Consider the following 15,000-nt stretch of genomic DNA (forward strand, 5'->3'; position numbering starts at 1 on the left):
ACACACACACAGACACATACACACACACAGACACACACACACACACACAGATACACACACAGACAGATATACAGACACACACACACAGATACACAGACAGACACACACACAGACACACACACACACACACAGATACACACACAGACAGATATACAGACACACACACACACAGATACACAGACAGACACACACACAGACACACACACACACACACAGACACAGACACACAGATACACAGACAGACACACACACACAGACACACATTTGAATTCTTTTATTTGGATCTAAAAGGCATCAGAAGAAAACATACCAGATCTTATGAGAAGAGTTACTGACGAGGTGACAGGTTTACCTACTACTACTACTACTACTACTACTACTACTACTACTACTCACATACTTTATAAGTCTTTCATTTATAATACTCCACACATTAAGGGTAAACAAAACCTCTCCGTCTCCATATCTGCTCCCTATGATGATGATGATCATTCTGCAAGTCTTTTAGCCTCCTTGTTTTGCAGCCCCCCCCCCGTAGCTGGATCCCACATTCTTGTGGACGTGTCCCAGACTTCCAAATACCAGAATTATTCATTTACATTTGTATCCAAGTTGGTGAATGAGATCTCCCAAAGATTGATATTTCAGTCATTTGGAATAGTAGCAAATGTCCATATACAGATGAGAACAGCAGCCTCCTCTCAGATACACACAGACTTCATAACCTCACAGATACACACAGACTTCATAACCTCACAGATACACACAGACTTCATAACCTCTCAGATACACACAGACTTCATAACCTCTCAGATACACACAGACTTCATAACCTCTCAGATACACACAGACTTCATAACCTCACAGATACACACAGACTTCATAACCTCACAGATACACACAGACTTCATAACCTCTCAGATACACACAGACTTCATAACCTCTCAGATACACACAGACTTCATAACCTCACAGATACTACTACTACTACACACACACACACACACACACACACACACACACACACACATACACACACACACACACACACACACAACCACACACACACACACACACACACACACACACACACACAACTACATACACACACACACACACACACACACACACACACACACACACACACACACACAACAGCTGACATCATCAGGCCGTAACGTGCTGTTCGAGGGTCCTGTGTGACGTCATGACGCAGGCGGGGCGGGGGGCGTGGCCTCACCTGTCGCTCAGGTGAATATAAGTGCGCCACCAGAAGCAGGAAGTACTTTTATTTCCTGTTCTCTGCAGCGATCACTCTTCTATCTGATGTCGAAGATGATGCAGCGCGTCCCTTTGCTGTTACTCTGCCTCCTGTTCGCTCCCGGGCCGGCTCTGGCTCTGGACTGCGCCTGGGACCCGGATGTGGACCCGGACCAGGCTCTGGACCCGGTGTCCCTGGTCTCCATGCTGCTGCCGGGCCACAACAACACCGTGGAGGGATCGGACCCGCGGCTGTGCCGCGAGGCCTGCTGTCAGACCGCGGGCTGCGACCTGGCGCTGCTCGGCTTCCCCATGGACGGACGGCCGCAGTGCATGCTGGTCCAGTGCGTGCGGCAGGGCCGGGACATGTGCGTGTATCGACCCAGCACGCAGTTCAAGATTTACCGCAAGAAGGTTCCGACCGACGCCGAGACAAAGAACCAGGAGGGCGGGGAGGAACTGCGCGTCGTACCGCTGGGGCTGCTGGGAGAAACCAACCAGACCGACAACAGTAAGACTGTATTATTATTATTATTATTATTATTATTATTATTATTATTATTATTAATTAGTGTATTAATTATAAACCAGAAGAGCAGGAAAGAAGAAATATCCTGCAGGAGGTCATGATTCCTCATTAACTCACTGAAACATGTTTAAATAAAGTTGTCTAGATATATTTGATAGTGTTTCCATAGTAACATGCAGGTTTGATCCTCTGGGATGAGTTATTAACATTAAAGGGAGATTTCACCATTGAAAGATGAATAGATCTTTAAATTGGGTCTCTGATGTCGTAGAAATGTGACATTAATTTAGAAGTTGGTGTCTTCTAGGCCGAGATAAGACAGGCAATGTGTTTTAGGCTCATGTGGATGAAAGACTCCAACGCCCAGAATGCATTTGCTTCGCTGCTTTAGAGTCTACTCCAAGCCACACCTACCGTTTACAGACAGAGAGACAGACACAGACAGACAGACAGACAGAGAGACAGACATACTCAACTCCAGTGTGTATTATTGTCATTTCAACCATATACATGAAACAACGTTTCACCGTGGATCTAATGGTTACACAATTAAAATGTATGAAAACGACATATGAGACGGGCTACATTTAGTGCACACACGTTACAGGCTCCGTAAAGTTCAGCTAGCCAATAGCTAGCTGCTAGCATTAGATATGGTGGGCTGTATCAGCGAGTATAAACATTAGTGTGGGATGTAGACTGGTCGGCATTTACTAGTCGCTACCCTAGAATAATAAGGTTCTGTCTGTGGTCCAATCATCTTTTAGAATATTTACAGAAGGACCAATCAAATACTGTGTCTTTATGGTGCCAGGTTGTCTAGCGCTAGTTAACGTTAGCTAACGTCAGCTAGCATTAGCTAACATGACCTAAGTCTAAAAGTTGTCCTCAGCAAAATCCAAACGCTATAATACAACTACAAATGGAAATTCAGTCATATCCAATCATTTCCTTGCCAAACGTCACATCCAACTTGATTTGCATCATATTCTAAGACTAGTTACTGCTAGCTAACGCTAGCTAATGTTGTATGGCACGTTTTTACGTTTTAAATTGTTTAAAAATGATTTGATAAACTATCAAAATAAAGAGAGATTTTTAAATATCCATCGAACTCTACTGAAAAGACTTTAATGAACTGAAGGAGCTGACCTGCATCAGACCATGCATTACATTTAACTTCTTAAATAAGAAGATGAAAGGGAAAATGACGCACTGGAAAAATATTGTTATAGCAGTAAGAGCATGAATGCATGATGATTTAACTTCTTAACCAATAAAGACACTTTTTATTATATCAATTGAACAGTCCAACAGTTTGTATAGGTACATTAGGATTATTTTCTGTTTTTGAAGATAGAACCTTATAATTCCAAGACGGCGGTTAGTTTTTAGAACTGAAGGTTCTATCTGCTATTGACCTGTTGCAGAAACCCTAATTTACAACTCATGTAGGATGTTGGTATCTGAGATGTAGAATACATTCATAGTGTATGTAAGTCTGCTGCTATAAAGAAATGTGCTCCATTTGTCAGTTTTGCTATTTGCAATGCTAAAACTTTAAACGTCAATATCTCCAAACTGATCTGAACGCAGATAGAACCTTATTATTCTGAGGTAGCGTAGTCACAAACTCCACCAGCAGTTAGCAGGTAGCTGGATCCAAGCTCCAGTCCGTGTTAACACAGCCCTCCTCCACTAGCTAGTCTTACCCGGCGTAGAGCAGTAGGCCTGCTAGCTAGTTGGATAGTCGGGTACACTGTTGTTCAGCCATGTTTCCACAACAACAGAAACACAGCAGTCTCTGAACTCCTGTTGGGAGTTTGGTTGAAGTTGGACGTAGTCCAGTTTGTTGTCTAATGAGCGGACACTTGCAAGCAGGATTGATGGAACAGGTGGCCGGCTAGCATTAGCTTTCCACCAGCACTCGTTCAACGTTCCCCGGTGATGATGTCCCTTTACCAGCCAGAGGCATCGAGCAGCACCGCTGGTCTCAGTAGCAGGCTGAGGTGCTGAGAGGTGCTGGTCTCAGTAGCAGGCTGAGGTGCTGAGAGGTGCTGGTCTCAGTAGCAGGCTGAGGTGCTGAGAGGTGCTGGTCTCAGTAGCAGGCTGAGGTGCTGAGAGGTGCTGTGAGGTGCTGGTCTCAGTAGCAGGCGGGTGGAGCTGTGTGGAGTATTGCGTCTGTAATGAAGTGTCCTGTATATTGTCCGATCTGTACCAATGTATCCCGGTGGTACACGTGTGCCGTAGTTTATTGTACATAATTGTTCTAAACTTTCCTTCTGGATGGATGAATCTATCTAAAGTTATGATGCTGAGAAGCCACTAAGCGATGATTCAAGATGACTGACAGTTGTTTTGCCTTGGCAGTCTGCTGACATCACAGCCACCTGTACAGGTTGTGTGTGTGTGTGTAACTGAAGGTAAACATTACAGCTGCATCTATAAAGATTATCTCACAGTTGGTTATTGTTCTGGATGAATGGATGACTCGTTCTGGCTCTAAAATATAGATCAGAGTTCCCCAAGATGACGTCACCACATGTCTTGTTCTGTCTCCAACTCAAAGACCTCAGTGTCCTGTCCCAGAGGAGACACTAGGACAGATTCATATGCTTGAGTCTGTTGCTGCTGCAGGTGATCTCATTGAGATGGAGAATAGGACAGGTGACAACACACAGCCCTGAGGCACTCTGGTGTTTAAAATAGTGTTGGTGGACTTAAACCCATTTACCCTCACATGCTGAGGTCTGTCCTTTAAAAACTCCTTAATCCAGAGGGTCAGAGTGGTTAAACTGATCTACAGTGTCAGTGTCACAATGTCCAGAAGAGTCAGCCTGCCTGTCTATCGGTCTGAACACAAGCTGTGAACTGTCTCCTCAGTCCCTCCGTCTCTTTTCTTTCTCCGGGAAATGAAGCTGCTTCAAGTGCCCTCGGAAACCTCCAGATATCATCTAGGTTTTACATTAATGTGTAGTACCGATACAGAATACACACTGTTAAAAGTGTGTGTGTCTCTCTGATGTGTGTGTCTCTGATGTTTGTGTGTGTTTGTCTCTTTCAGTCCGTTGTCGGCTGCCGATGAAGGTGGGTTCGTGCCGTGCGGCCTTCCCCAAGTTCTACTATGATGTGACCAATCAGAGCTGCCGCAGCTTCACCTACGGCGGCTGTGACGCCAACGACAACCACTTCAACACCAGGGAGGAGTGTGAGGCCAGCTGCAGCGGAGTCACAGGTAACACACACACGCGCACACACACGGGTAACACACATACAGAGGTAACAAACACACACAGGGGTAACACACAGGTTTATGGAACAACAAATGTCCATATTATGCAGACGACACATTTCCATAACCAAATCACCGTGTGTGTGTGTGTGTGTGTGTGTGTGTGTGTGTGTGTGTGTGTGTGTGTGTGTGTGTGTGTGTGTGTGTGTGTGTGTGTGTGTGTGTGTGTGTGTGTGTGTGTGTGTGTGTGTGTGTGTGTGTGTGTGTGTGTGTGTGTGTGTGTGTGTGTGGTCAGACCGGTTTTGTGAACTCTGATCCTGAAGACAAACACCTGAACACACTTAACCCTCCTCCCATGTTCTCTCAGAGTACCCTCTCTGACATCGTCACACTTATTTACAGACCGGAAGTTCAAAGTGTCTGTGTGTAAGGTGAAACCTGCTGGGAGTGGCAGGACTTAAACCAACAGCACTCCCTGTTCTGTAGGACCTGCGGTGTAATCTCTCACCAAACCAGTTTATGGACGGCTGTTTTGAATGTAATGTTTCATGTTCACCAGACTGTTTTAAAAAACAGCCTTTTTAAAAGCTCTATAACTCAGGAAACAAGGAGTAGAAGGAGCAGCATGCAGCTCTGTTCTACTCAGGATCAGTGGTAGGAGATCAGCTGTGATATACTCAGGAACAGTGGTAGAACTGGTTTAACCAGACACACTTTTTTTGACCTGTAGATCGAATACCAGAATAACTGAGCTGTGTGTGTGATTTTTGTATATGTATTTAACTGTATCCTTAATATTTATGTCCCTGTTAATTATTCCCTTAAAGTGGACTTAAATAAAGTGTCTGTGTGTCTCTGTCTCTGTCTCTGTGTATGTTCAGGTTCAGTTCTTCCCGATGAATCGACTCCAGCTCCTGATCTTCCTCCCAAAGCTCGGCGCCTGGCTCCCGTCGACTCCAGTAAGACGTCATAACCACAACTCAATAATTATCTATCTATCTCACCCAGATTCTCTGTAAATATAATCATGTTTCAGATCATCCTGATGAATCCAGGTTTTCCTCAGAGCCTTTAATCTTTACTTTTCATTTAATTAGTTTAAAATTCTGTTCACAATAAAAGCCCAGCTTAAATATAACGCTGGCTCCTCTGTGTCGACCCTTCACAATAAAAGCCCAGCTTAAATATAACGCTGGCTCCTCTGTGTCGACCCTTCACAATAAAAGCATAGCAGAGGGTATGATATTAAGATGCTGTATGTTGACTGCTGGGCAGGACAAACCCAGAGACCGATTAGAAACAGAGATTTAGGTCAGATGACAACAGGAAGTTACAGACTTCATGTCTCTAGCTGATATTACTACTGTGAACAGTCTGTAATATGGCAGATCTATGCAGATTAAAGAGGTTTTTTTTATGTCTATTAGGCAGCTCTGACCTTCAGAAAGCTGAACTTGTTCTTCTCTCCACAGACAAGGCTGCCAATGACTTCGCTGGTATGTTTAAACTTTTCTCTCCATCTCTGCATTTAATTCTGGTTCATATGCATCACTTTATTCCTAAATCATGACTCAGCGTGAAGCTTTAAATCATGATGCCAACACAGACCATGTTCCTAATGCCATCAAATGACCGAGTTTTTGTCCAATCAGAGCGCTGTGGGGCGGAGCCTGATGGCGGTCATTGCAGAGCAGCGTTTCAGCACTGGTACTACAACAGCAAGACAGGAAGCTGTCAGACCTTCATGTACGGAGGCTGCCGAGGAAACAGGAACAACTACTTCACCGAGGAGGACTGCATCAACTCCTGCACAGGTCAGACACGTATACTATATCTATCTAATCTATCGATCGATAGGTGAATTAAGGGTTTATTTCAACCAAACCAGAGTGGTGATTGTTGGAACAGTGGAAAGATGAACCAAGACGGCTTTTGGTAGTTTTATTTAGTTTCTGTCCACTTTGAATGAAGTGTGTTTTACGATTATAAAAGTCCTGATTATTTACATGGAGTCTGGTGTAGTTTGGTGATGGTGATTTCGGGGCTGTTTCATGTTAAACTAAAAGGATCCTACTCTTTAACTAAAAGGTCTATCTCTGTAGGGATCCATCCCATTATGTTGTCAGACACTTAGAATAATAATCTGAGTCTGTCAGCAGCAACAACAGAACTTTTAGTGACTCTAACTGCTGCTGAACATTAGTCCTGTAGGGTAACATTACAGCTTGTTACTAACTGCTGCTGAACATTAGTTCTGTAGGGTAACATTACAGCTTGGTTCTGGTTTAATACTGGACCAGTTTCAGAGATTGTTGTTCCATCAGACACACAAACATGGAGACAGAGAGTCCAGGGTGAAACAAACAAAGTCACAGTTTATTAAAGTTGTGTCTCTTCCTGCAGTCAAAGTGCTTCCCTCCAAGAAAGACGCTGATGATGATGCAGAATACAAAGGTATGAAATCCTAAAGAAATAGCTAGTATCTATGTGGTAGAAACATACCACAGTGTTTGTCCTGATGGTGCAGAGAAAATAAAACCAGTAGTAGTCATAATATATGTTCATATCAGGAATACACACACAACAATTAAATAGAAATGCTTGTGATTTCAAAGTAAAGAAAAGACATGAATAAATGAATAAAGAGTGAGTGAGAAGGGTTATTCTGAAGCTTTATCTTATTATAAGGGTTATCCCTGGGTGTCAGGCTCAGGGTCCCTGAGAGCCACGATGTGAAATAAGAATCACATCCAGACAGTGTTTATTAAAGTGCCCATATTATGAAAATATCTCTCTTTCTGGGATTTGGGGAGTTATTTTGTGTCTCTGGTGCTTCATACAGACGTTGATAACCCTCCATGCTGTTCTGAGTGAGATACAGTTTCTGAATGTGTCCTGCCTTCAGTCTCCGGGTCAGCTGGTCAACATCTGCACAGCTTTCTACGTCACTAGCTGAGACGAGGGGGCTAGGGGGCTAACCGTTAGCATGCTAGCTTGTTTTCAATGGAAAAACACTGCTACAACACACACTAGTTCACCATAATCTCCAAAAGAAGTCCCTGTTCTGCAGGTATTCCACACAAAGGTGGAAGTGTGCCCTCGTTTAGGAGAAGTCGCCCAGCTAATCCTGCCTTGAAGTTGACGAAGAACTACTGATGTTGGAGAAACGGCTAGCTAGCTCATGTAGTCCTTACCTAGCTACTGAGCATGTAGTCCTTACCTAGCTACTGAGCATGTAGCTTCTTCCCCTTTGTATATTGTTCTGCTTGTTTTGAATAGTTGTTGTATTCTGTCCTATTTGTTATATCTTGTATGGTCTGTCTTCGAGGCTTATATTTGCTGCTGTAACACTATATAATCTAATCCATCCATCCATCTTCGTCCGCTTATCCGGGGTCGGGTCGCGGGGGTAGCAGCTCCAGCAGGGGACCCCAAACTTCCCTTTCCCAAGCCACATTAACCAGCTCCGATCCCGAGGCGTTCCCAGGCCAGGTTGGAGATATAATCCTTCCACCTAGTCCTGGGTCTTCCCCGGGGCCTCCTCCCAGCTGGCCGTGCCTGGAACACCTCCCTAGGGAGGCGCCCAGGGGGCATCCTTACCAGATGCCCGAACCACCTCAACTGGCTCCTTTCGACGCGAAGGAGCAGCGGCTCTACTCTGAGCTCCTCACGGATAACTGAGCTTCTCACCCTATCTCTAAGGGAGACGCCAGCTACCCTCCTGAGGAAACCCATTTTGGCCGCTTGTACCCTGGATCTTGTTCTTTCGGTCATGACCCAGCCTTCATGACCATAGGTGAGGGTAGGAACCAAAACTGACCGGTAGATTGAGAGCTTTGCCTTCTAGCTCAGCTCTCTTTTCGTCACAACGGTGCGATAAATTGAATGTAATCCCGCACCCGCTGTGCCGATTCTCCGACCAATCTCCCGCTCCATTGTCCCCTCACTCGCAAACAAGACCCCAAGGTACTTGAACTCCTTCACTTGGGGTAAGGACTCATTCCCTACCTGGAGAAGGCACTCCATCGGTTTCCTGCTGAGAACCATGGCATCCGATTTAGAGGTGCTGATCCTCATCCCAGCCGCTTCACACTCGGTTGCGAACCGATCCAGTGAGTGCTGAAGGTCACAGGCCGATGATGCCATCAGGACCACATCTGCAAAAAGCAGCGACGAGATCCCCAGCCCACCGAACTGCAACCCCTCTCCACCCTGATTACGCCTCGATATCCTGTCCATAAATACTACAAACAGGATTGGTGACAAAGCGCAGCCCTGGCGCAGGCCAACTCTCACCTGAAACGAGTCCGACTTACTGCCGAGAACCCGGACACAGCTCTCGCTTTGGTCGTACAGAGATTGGATGGCCCTGAGAAGGGACCCCCTCACCCCATACTCCCGCAGCACCTCCCACAGTATCTCCCGGGGCACCCGGTCATACGCCTTCTCCAGATCCACAAAACACATGTAGACCGGTTGGGCATACTCCCAGGCTCCCTCCAGGATCCTTGCGAGAGTAAAGATCTGGTCCGTTGTTCCATGACCAGGACGGAATCCGCATTGTTCCTCTTCAACCTCAGATTCGACTATCGACCGAATCCTCCTTTCCAGCACCTTGGAGTAGACTTTACCGGGGAGGCTGTGAAGTGTGATACCCCTGTAATTGGCACACACCCTCTGGTTCTCCCTTTTTAAAAAGGGGAACCACCACCCCGGTCTGCCACTCCTTAGGCACCGTCCCAGACTTCCACGCAATGTTGAAGAGGCGTGTCAACCAAGACAACCCAGAGCCTTAAGCATTTCTGGACGGATCTCATCAATTCCTGGGGCTTTGCCACTGTGGAGTTGTTTAACTACCTCAGCAACCTCCACCAGGGAAATTAACGACAATCCCCCCTCATCCTCCAGCTCTGCCTCTACCATAGAGGGCGTATTAGTCGGATTTAGGAGTTCCTCAAAGTGCTCCTTCCACCGCCCTATTACCTCCTCAGTTGAGGTCAACAGCGTCCCATCCTTACTGTACACAGCTTGGATGGTTCCTCACTTCCCCGCTTCCCCCTCCTGAGGTGGCGAACGGTTTTCCAGAAGCACCTTGGTGCCGACCGAAAGTCCTTCTCCATGTCTTCTCCGAACTTCTCCCACACCCGCTGCTTTGCCTCTTTCACGGTAGAGGCTGCAGCCCTTCGGTACCTTGCAACTGCCTCCAGAGTCGTCTGGGATAACATATCCCAGAAAGACTCCTCCTTCAGTCGGACGGCTTCCCTGACCACCAGTGTCCACCACGGTGTTCGTGGGTTACCGCCCCTTGATGCACCTAAGACCACAGCTTCAGCAATGGAAATGGTGTGATTTTGGCCGTTTCTACCTGTCGTACTTTAGCGAACTCCTCCTAGAGATTTCATCTGATCAACTTCAAATTCAGTCTGTGCCATCTTAAGACGTTAAAGATGAAAAGTTGTTAAAAGAAAAATGTTTCGTCATAGGGCGTGGGCGTGGCGGCCATTTTGTGCGTTTCGCCATCAAAACAGGAAGTGGGTGTAACTTGACTGTACATTATCTCATAACTTTTCAGGATTCATAAGAGTCCAAACTTGAGGACAAATCAAGGCTGATATTTACTTAAAGTCATAGCGCCCCCTAGTGGCAACAGGAAGTAGGCCTAAAAGTCAAGGTGCTAGACTTTAACAAACTCCTGCTAGAGATTTCATCCGGCGGACTTGAAATGTGGTCCGTACCATCTCAACACCTTTTTAAAGATAAAGTTATTAAAAGAGAAACTTTTCATCAAACGGAGTGGGCGTGGCGGCCGTTTTGAGTGTTTAGCGATAAACGAGAAAGTGGCTGTAACTACAGTGTACACTGTCATATCTGCTTGAAATTTTCCACAATCAATAACAGTCCAGGCCTGAGGACATCTACAGGACAATATTGACTTTTGGTCATAGCGCCCCCCCCCCTGGCAACAGGAAATCAGCCTTATATGACAAACTTCATCCGATTTACATGAAACTTGTAATGTGTGGTCTACATGTGATACTGAGCCGCCCCCTATAATATAACCACGCCCACTTACTCAGACCACCCCCTTTCATAACATTTTAACCGTTTAAGGTAGTCTTGGGTGAGGTATCATTGAACTCAGACTTCCTTTTTTGATTGGTGATGTCTGGCCCACCCCCCTATGCTTTAGCCACGCCCCCTTTCACAGCTAATGAACTGTCTTGTGTGAGGTATCATTGAACTCAGCAGAGAGTTCCTTTTTCATTGGTGATGGTTTGCAGTATCTGAGTGCCGCCAAATGCACTCGCAAGGAGCGGCGTCTACCAGTAACCCCTACACGTGCAGACGTGCAAGGGCCCGTCCATCGCTGCTTGCAGCTTTAATTTATATTATACATACCATAAACCAGCAGTAAGTGAAGTTTGTCTGTGTGTAGATGGCTGCATGGTGACCTCTGACCCCGGCCCCTGCCGTGCTGCCTTCCCCATGTTCTACTACGACGCCAGCACCGCCTCCTGCCAGACCTTCATGTACGGAGGTTGTCGCGGCAACAACAACCGCTACGGCAGCGCGGAGGAGTGCCTGAGCCGCTGTAGCAGAGACGGTAAAGAAATACTGCCTACACAGTGCTAACGCACTGCTAACATACAGCTGCTAACACACTGGCACCACACTGCTAACACACTGGCACCACACTATGCTAACGCACTGCTAACATACAGCTGCTAACCCTACTGGCACCACACTATGCTAACACACTGCTAATGCACTGCTAACATACAGCTAACATACAGCTGCTAACACACTGGCACCACACTGTGTTAACACACTGCTAACACACTGGCACCACACTGTGCTAACTGTGCCAACAAACTTTGATACATTACAACACTGCTGACATGTGAATAATGTTTTCCACCATGTTCTCCCTCCAGCTTCCTTTGACTCTCATGGAAACCCTCGCAAACACCTGACTACAGGTCAGTTACTCCTCTCAGATGGTAACACCTGACTACAGGTCAGGTTCTACTCTCAGGATCTCTACTGTAGAATGATACCCAGGGTATGATGGTACCCAGGTCTAATGATACCCAGGGTATGATGTGTTTGATGACAGATGTTTAGCGTTACCCCTGTGTTTAGCGTTACCCCTGTGTGTTTGATGACAGCTGTGTAAATGTCGATGACTCTAACATGATCTCCTTCTTCTTTGTTTCTCAGCTGTCTTCCTGTTCGTCACTCTGGCGGCCGTCTCTGCTCTGCTGCTGGCGGCACTCGCCGTTCTCACGCTGAGACGCCACCGTCTGTCCCGCAGCACGTCCTCCGCCAGGTAACGCTCACCTGTCTCTTATAAAGGCATCAGTCTGTCACCCAGCACGTCCTCCGCCAGGTAACACTCACCTGTCTCTTATTAAAGGTGCTGTAGGTAAGATTGTGAAGACCCAGGACTTAGCCAAAGAATTTGAACATCATCAACTTCTCAGTCCCTCCCCCCTTTCTGCTAAAGGCTGCGTTCAGACATCCTGCATCAGCTGTCAGAAGGCAGGTCTTTCCCTTCATATTGAATTGGGGGCCGTGTGTTTAGGCTGTGGCGAGGTGGGACACACAGCTGGCCTGCAGCAAAAAGTTGAGACAGACTCAACTTTTGCAGAAACTCCACCCTGTGTCCCGCTACGGTGGCCTGTCATGTAACTAGAGATCAGTAACCCAGACCCCCCCCCCCCCCGGTCATAGTGTGCCCCCCCCCCCTTCCATGACTGATTTCACCGCTGATGTAACGATGATATTTGTGTCTCTCTGCAGTGATAAGGAGGAGCTGCTTCCTGAAGATGATCATTCTTCTCTGGAGTCTCTGAGCCCCCCAGGCAGCCCCAAGCTGGACAACGCCTAAAGGGGGAGGTCCACCCTGTGGGGTTAGGGGTTCACCCCAGGGGTCCAGGTCTTTAACCTGCTATACTCTGGATTCTCTCTGCAGACAGAAGAGTTGTATGTTTCCTCTTTCTTCACTCGCTGCCTACGGTGATTCAATAAGTTAGGGAACACAAATTATCAATTATCAAATATAAACTGTTATTTGAAGTCATTTATTACGTCTGTTTTCAGGGTCACACGGAGTCTGCCCACACAGAACTTTCCTCAGATTTCAAACGTAAAAATAAAACTCTGAATGTTAAAACATCTCCTACACCAGACAGACAAACGGTACACTAAGTACTGCAGATTTCCTATTAAAGTCAATGGGAAATGTAGCACAGTTTTTGCGATTTTCCTGAAAACTGCTAGAAAAGTCATAGCACACCATTCCTGATCACTCCGCATGTTTTGATGTATTGTTTGTGCAGGTGTTGGCAAAGCTGCATGACTAGTAGTGTGACAAAAAATGTGGCCGAACATGAAAAACAAGAATATTATGTATGACAAATACTAGTTATTGTGCCGATGCACGCTGCTATTGCATCGGCACACTGACTAAATCTAAAGTCATAATGTTAAAACATCTCCACAGCAAATGGTAAAAGTCGCGCTAAGTTCTGCAGATTTAAATTCTGGATCAGCGCTGAAAACTGTAGTAAGATGGGCAGATTCTGTTGGGCTCTGGTTATGAGTTAGGGAAGAATTAAGTTACTTTTAAACTGTCATTAGAAATCATTTCTTAAGTTAAAAGCTGTGATTACTTTTAGTGTGGAAGTCTGTTTCATTCTTGTGAACTTTATAATGTTATGTTTATGATCTCATGGTGACTTATGTTCTGGGTCGGACAGTTAGATGTGTTTTTTAATAATTTTTATGCTGCCAGAGAGAGGATATTAAAATCAGCGAGGGTACATTTAAAAACAAATATTTAAAATAGACATCAGAGCTTTGAAGCAGCCAAGACATGGAGCCTTCGTTTCCCAGAATGCAACATGACACGTTGGCTCCCCCTGCAGGCTGAAAACTACATCTTTCAGATATTTAATGCATTACTGATTTATTGATTGATTAAAGGGGAGGACCCGCTCAGTCAGAAACACACACACACATACTACCACACACATACTACCACACACATATACTACCACACACACACATACACATACTACCACACACACACCCCCCCCCCAGTCAGAAACCTGCAGCTGCGCGTTAGGCTATTATTTTGTAGTTTCTCAGAGCCTCTTTAAGGATCCCTGATGATTTTAATAATCGATATGGTATCATTGAGATGAAGAGCTCATAGAGTCAGGAAACCTTAGTCAATACAGCTGTTATTTTAGGGTTAAAGGGATCCAACAGCTGGCTGGTTGTTTGGGTTTCAGATTCTGATCAAAGTTTAAATTTCAGTTTGATGGTGTTTTATTGATCTTTGATAGATTTGAACAGCTGTGTTTAATATTCTGATGATGATTTAATATGATGTAATGATGGGGTTAGATGGATCTAAAACTGTCTCAATAAAATATTACACCTTTTTAATTGTTTTAATGTTAGACTTATCATCTGACGGTCTGTCTCTCTCTGTCTGTCTCTCGGTCTGTCTACGTGTCTGTCTGATGTAGTATATTTCGTCAGGTAAACGGAACCATCTCTTTCATAACCCAGACTGGGAGAACTCTGAGTAGATATTTTCGGAACTAAACGTGCTGACATCTTCCCAAAAAATACTTTATTGTTCAAAGCTTCATATTAAAATGTACAGATACATATAATAGACCGTGTGTGTGTGTGTGTATATATATATATGTGTATATATGTGTGTGTATGTATATATATATATATATATATATATATATATATATATATATATATATATATATATATATATATATATATATATATATATATATATATATAATGTGTGTGTATATATACACTTACATATATGTGTGTATGTATATATATGTGTATGTATACATATATATACACATATATGTATATATGTGTGTGTATATATATATATGTATGTGTATATGTATATATATAATGTGTATATATGTGT

At 44.9% G+C, this 15,000-nt stretch overlaps 1 protein-coding gene across 5 annotated transcripts; it reads left to right on the forward strand.

The window, feature by feature from the left end:
• Positions 1 to 1,274: 1,274 nt before the first annotated feature.
• On the forward strand, positions 1,275 to 14,473 carry spint2 (serine peptidase inhibitor, Kunitz type, 2). 5 transcript variants are annotated; one of them, XR_013501131.1, is made up of 10 exons: positions 1,275 to 1,771; positions 4,854 to 5,024; positions 5,903 to 5,980; positions 6,449 to 6,517; positions 6,674 to 6,835; positions 7,425 to 7,475; positions 11,458 to 11,625; positions 11,957 to 12,001; positions 12,243 to 12,411; positions 12,825 to 12,916. XR_013501131.1 is itself a non-coding variant. In XM_078244581.1 (10 exons), the coding sequence occupies exons 1-10, from the start codon at positions 1,327 to 1,329 to the stop codon at positions 12,910 to 12,912; spliced, it is 1,386 nt and encodes a 461-aa protein (XP_078100707.1). In that variant the 5' UTR covers positions 1,275 to 1,326; the 3' UTR covers positions 12,913 to 14,473. The 5 variants fall into 5 exon arrangements, 4 of the variants coding, with proteins under 4 accessions (XP_078100707.1, XP_078100709.1, XP_078100710.1 ...); XM_078244581.1 differs by having other exon boundaries at positions 12,243 to 12,351; positions 12,825 to 14,473; XM_078244582.1 differs by having other exon boundaries at positions 1,276 to 1,771; positions 6,494 to 6,517; positions 12,243 to 12,351; positions 12,825 to 14,473.
• The last annotated feature ends 527 nt before the right edge of the window (positions 14,474 to 15,000 follow it).

Source organism: Sander vitreus, unplaced genomic scaffold (genome assembly GCF_031162955.1).
Source record: "Sander vitreus isolate 19-12246 unplaced genomic scaffold, sanVit1 ctg262_0, whole genome shotgun sequence".
NCBI lineage: Eukaryota > Metazoa > Chordata > Actinopteri > Perciformes > Percidae > Sander > Sander vitreus.

Bases quoted from the DNA above. Each gene is read 5' to 3' on its own strand.
- spint2 (XM_078244581.1), top strand. From the start codon at position 1,327: ATGTCGAAGATGATGCAGCGCGTCCCTTTGCTGTTACTCTGCCTCCTG. The intron at 7,476-11,457 runs GTATGAAATCCT...GTCTGTGTGTAG, and splicing joins TGATGATGCAGAATACAAAG to ATGGCTGCATGGTGACCTCT. The intron at 11,626-11,956 runs GTAAAGAAATAC...TTCTCCCTCCAG, and splicing joins GAGCCGCTGTAGCAGAGACG to CTTCCTTTGACTCTCATGGA.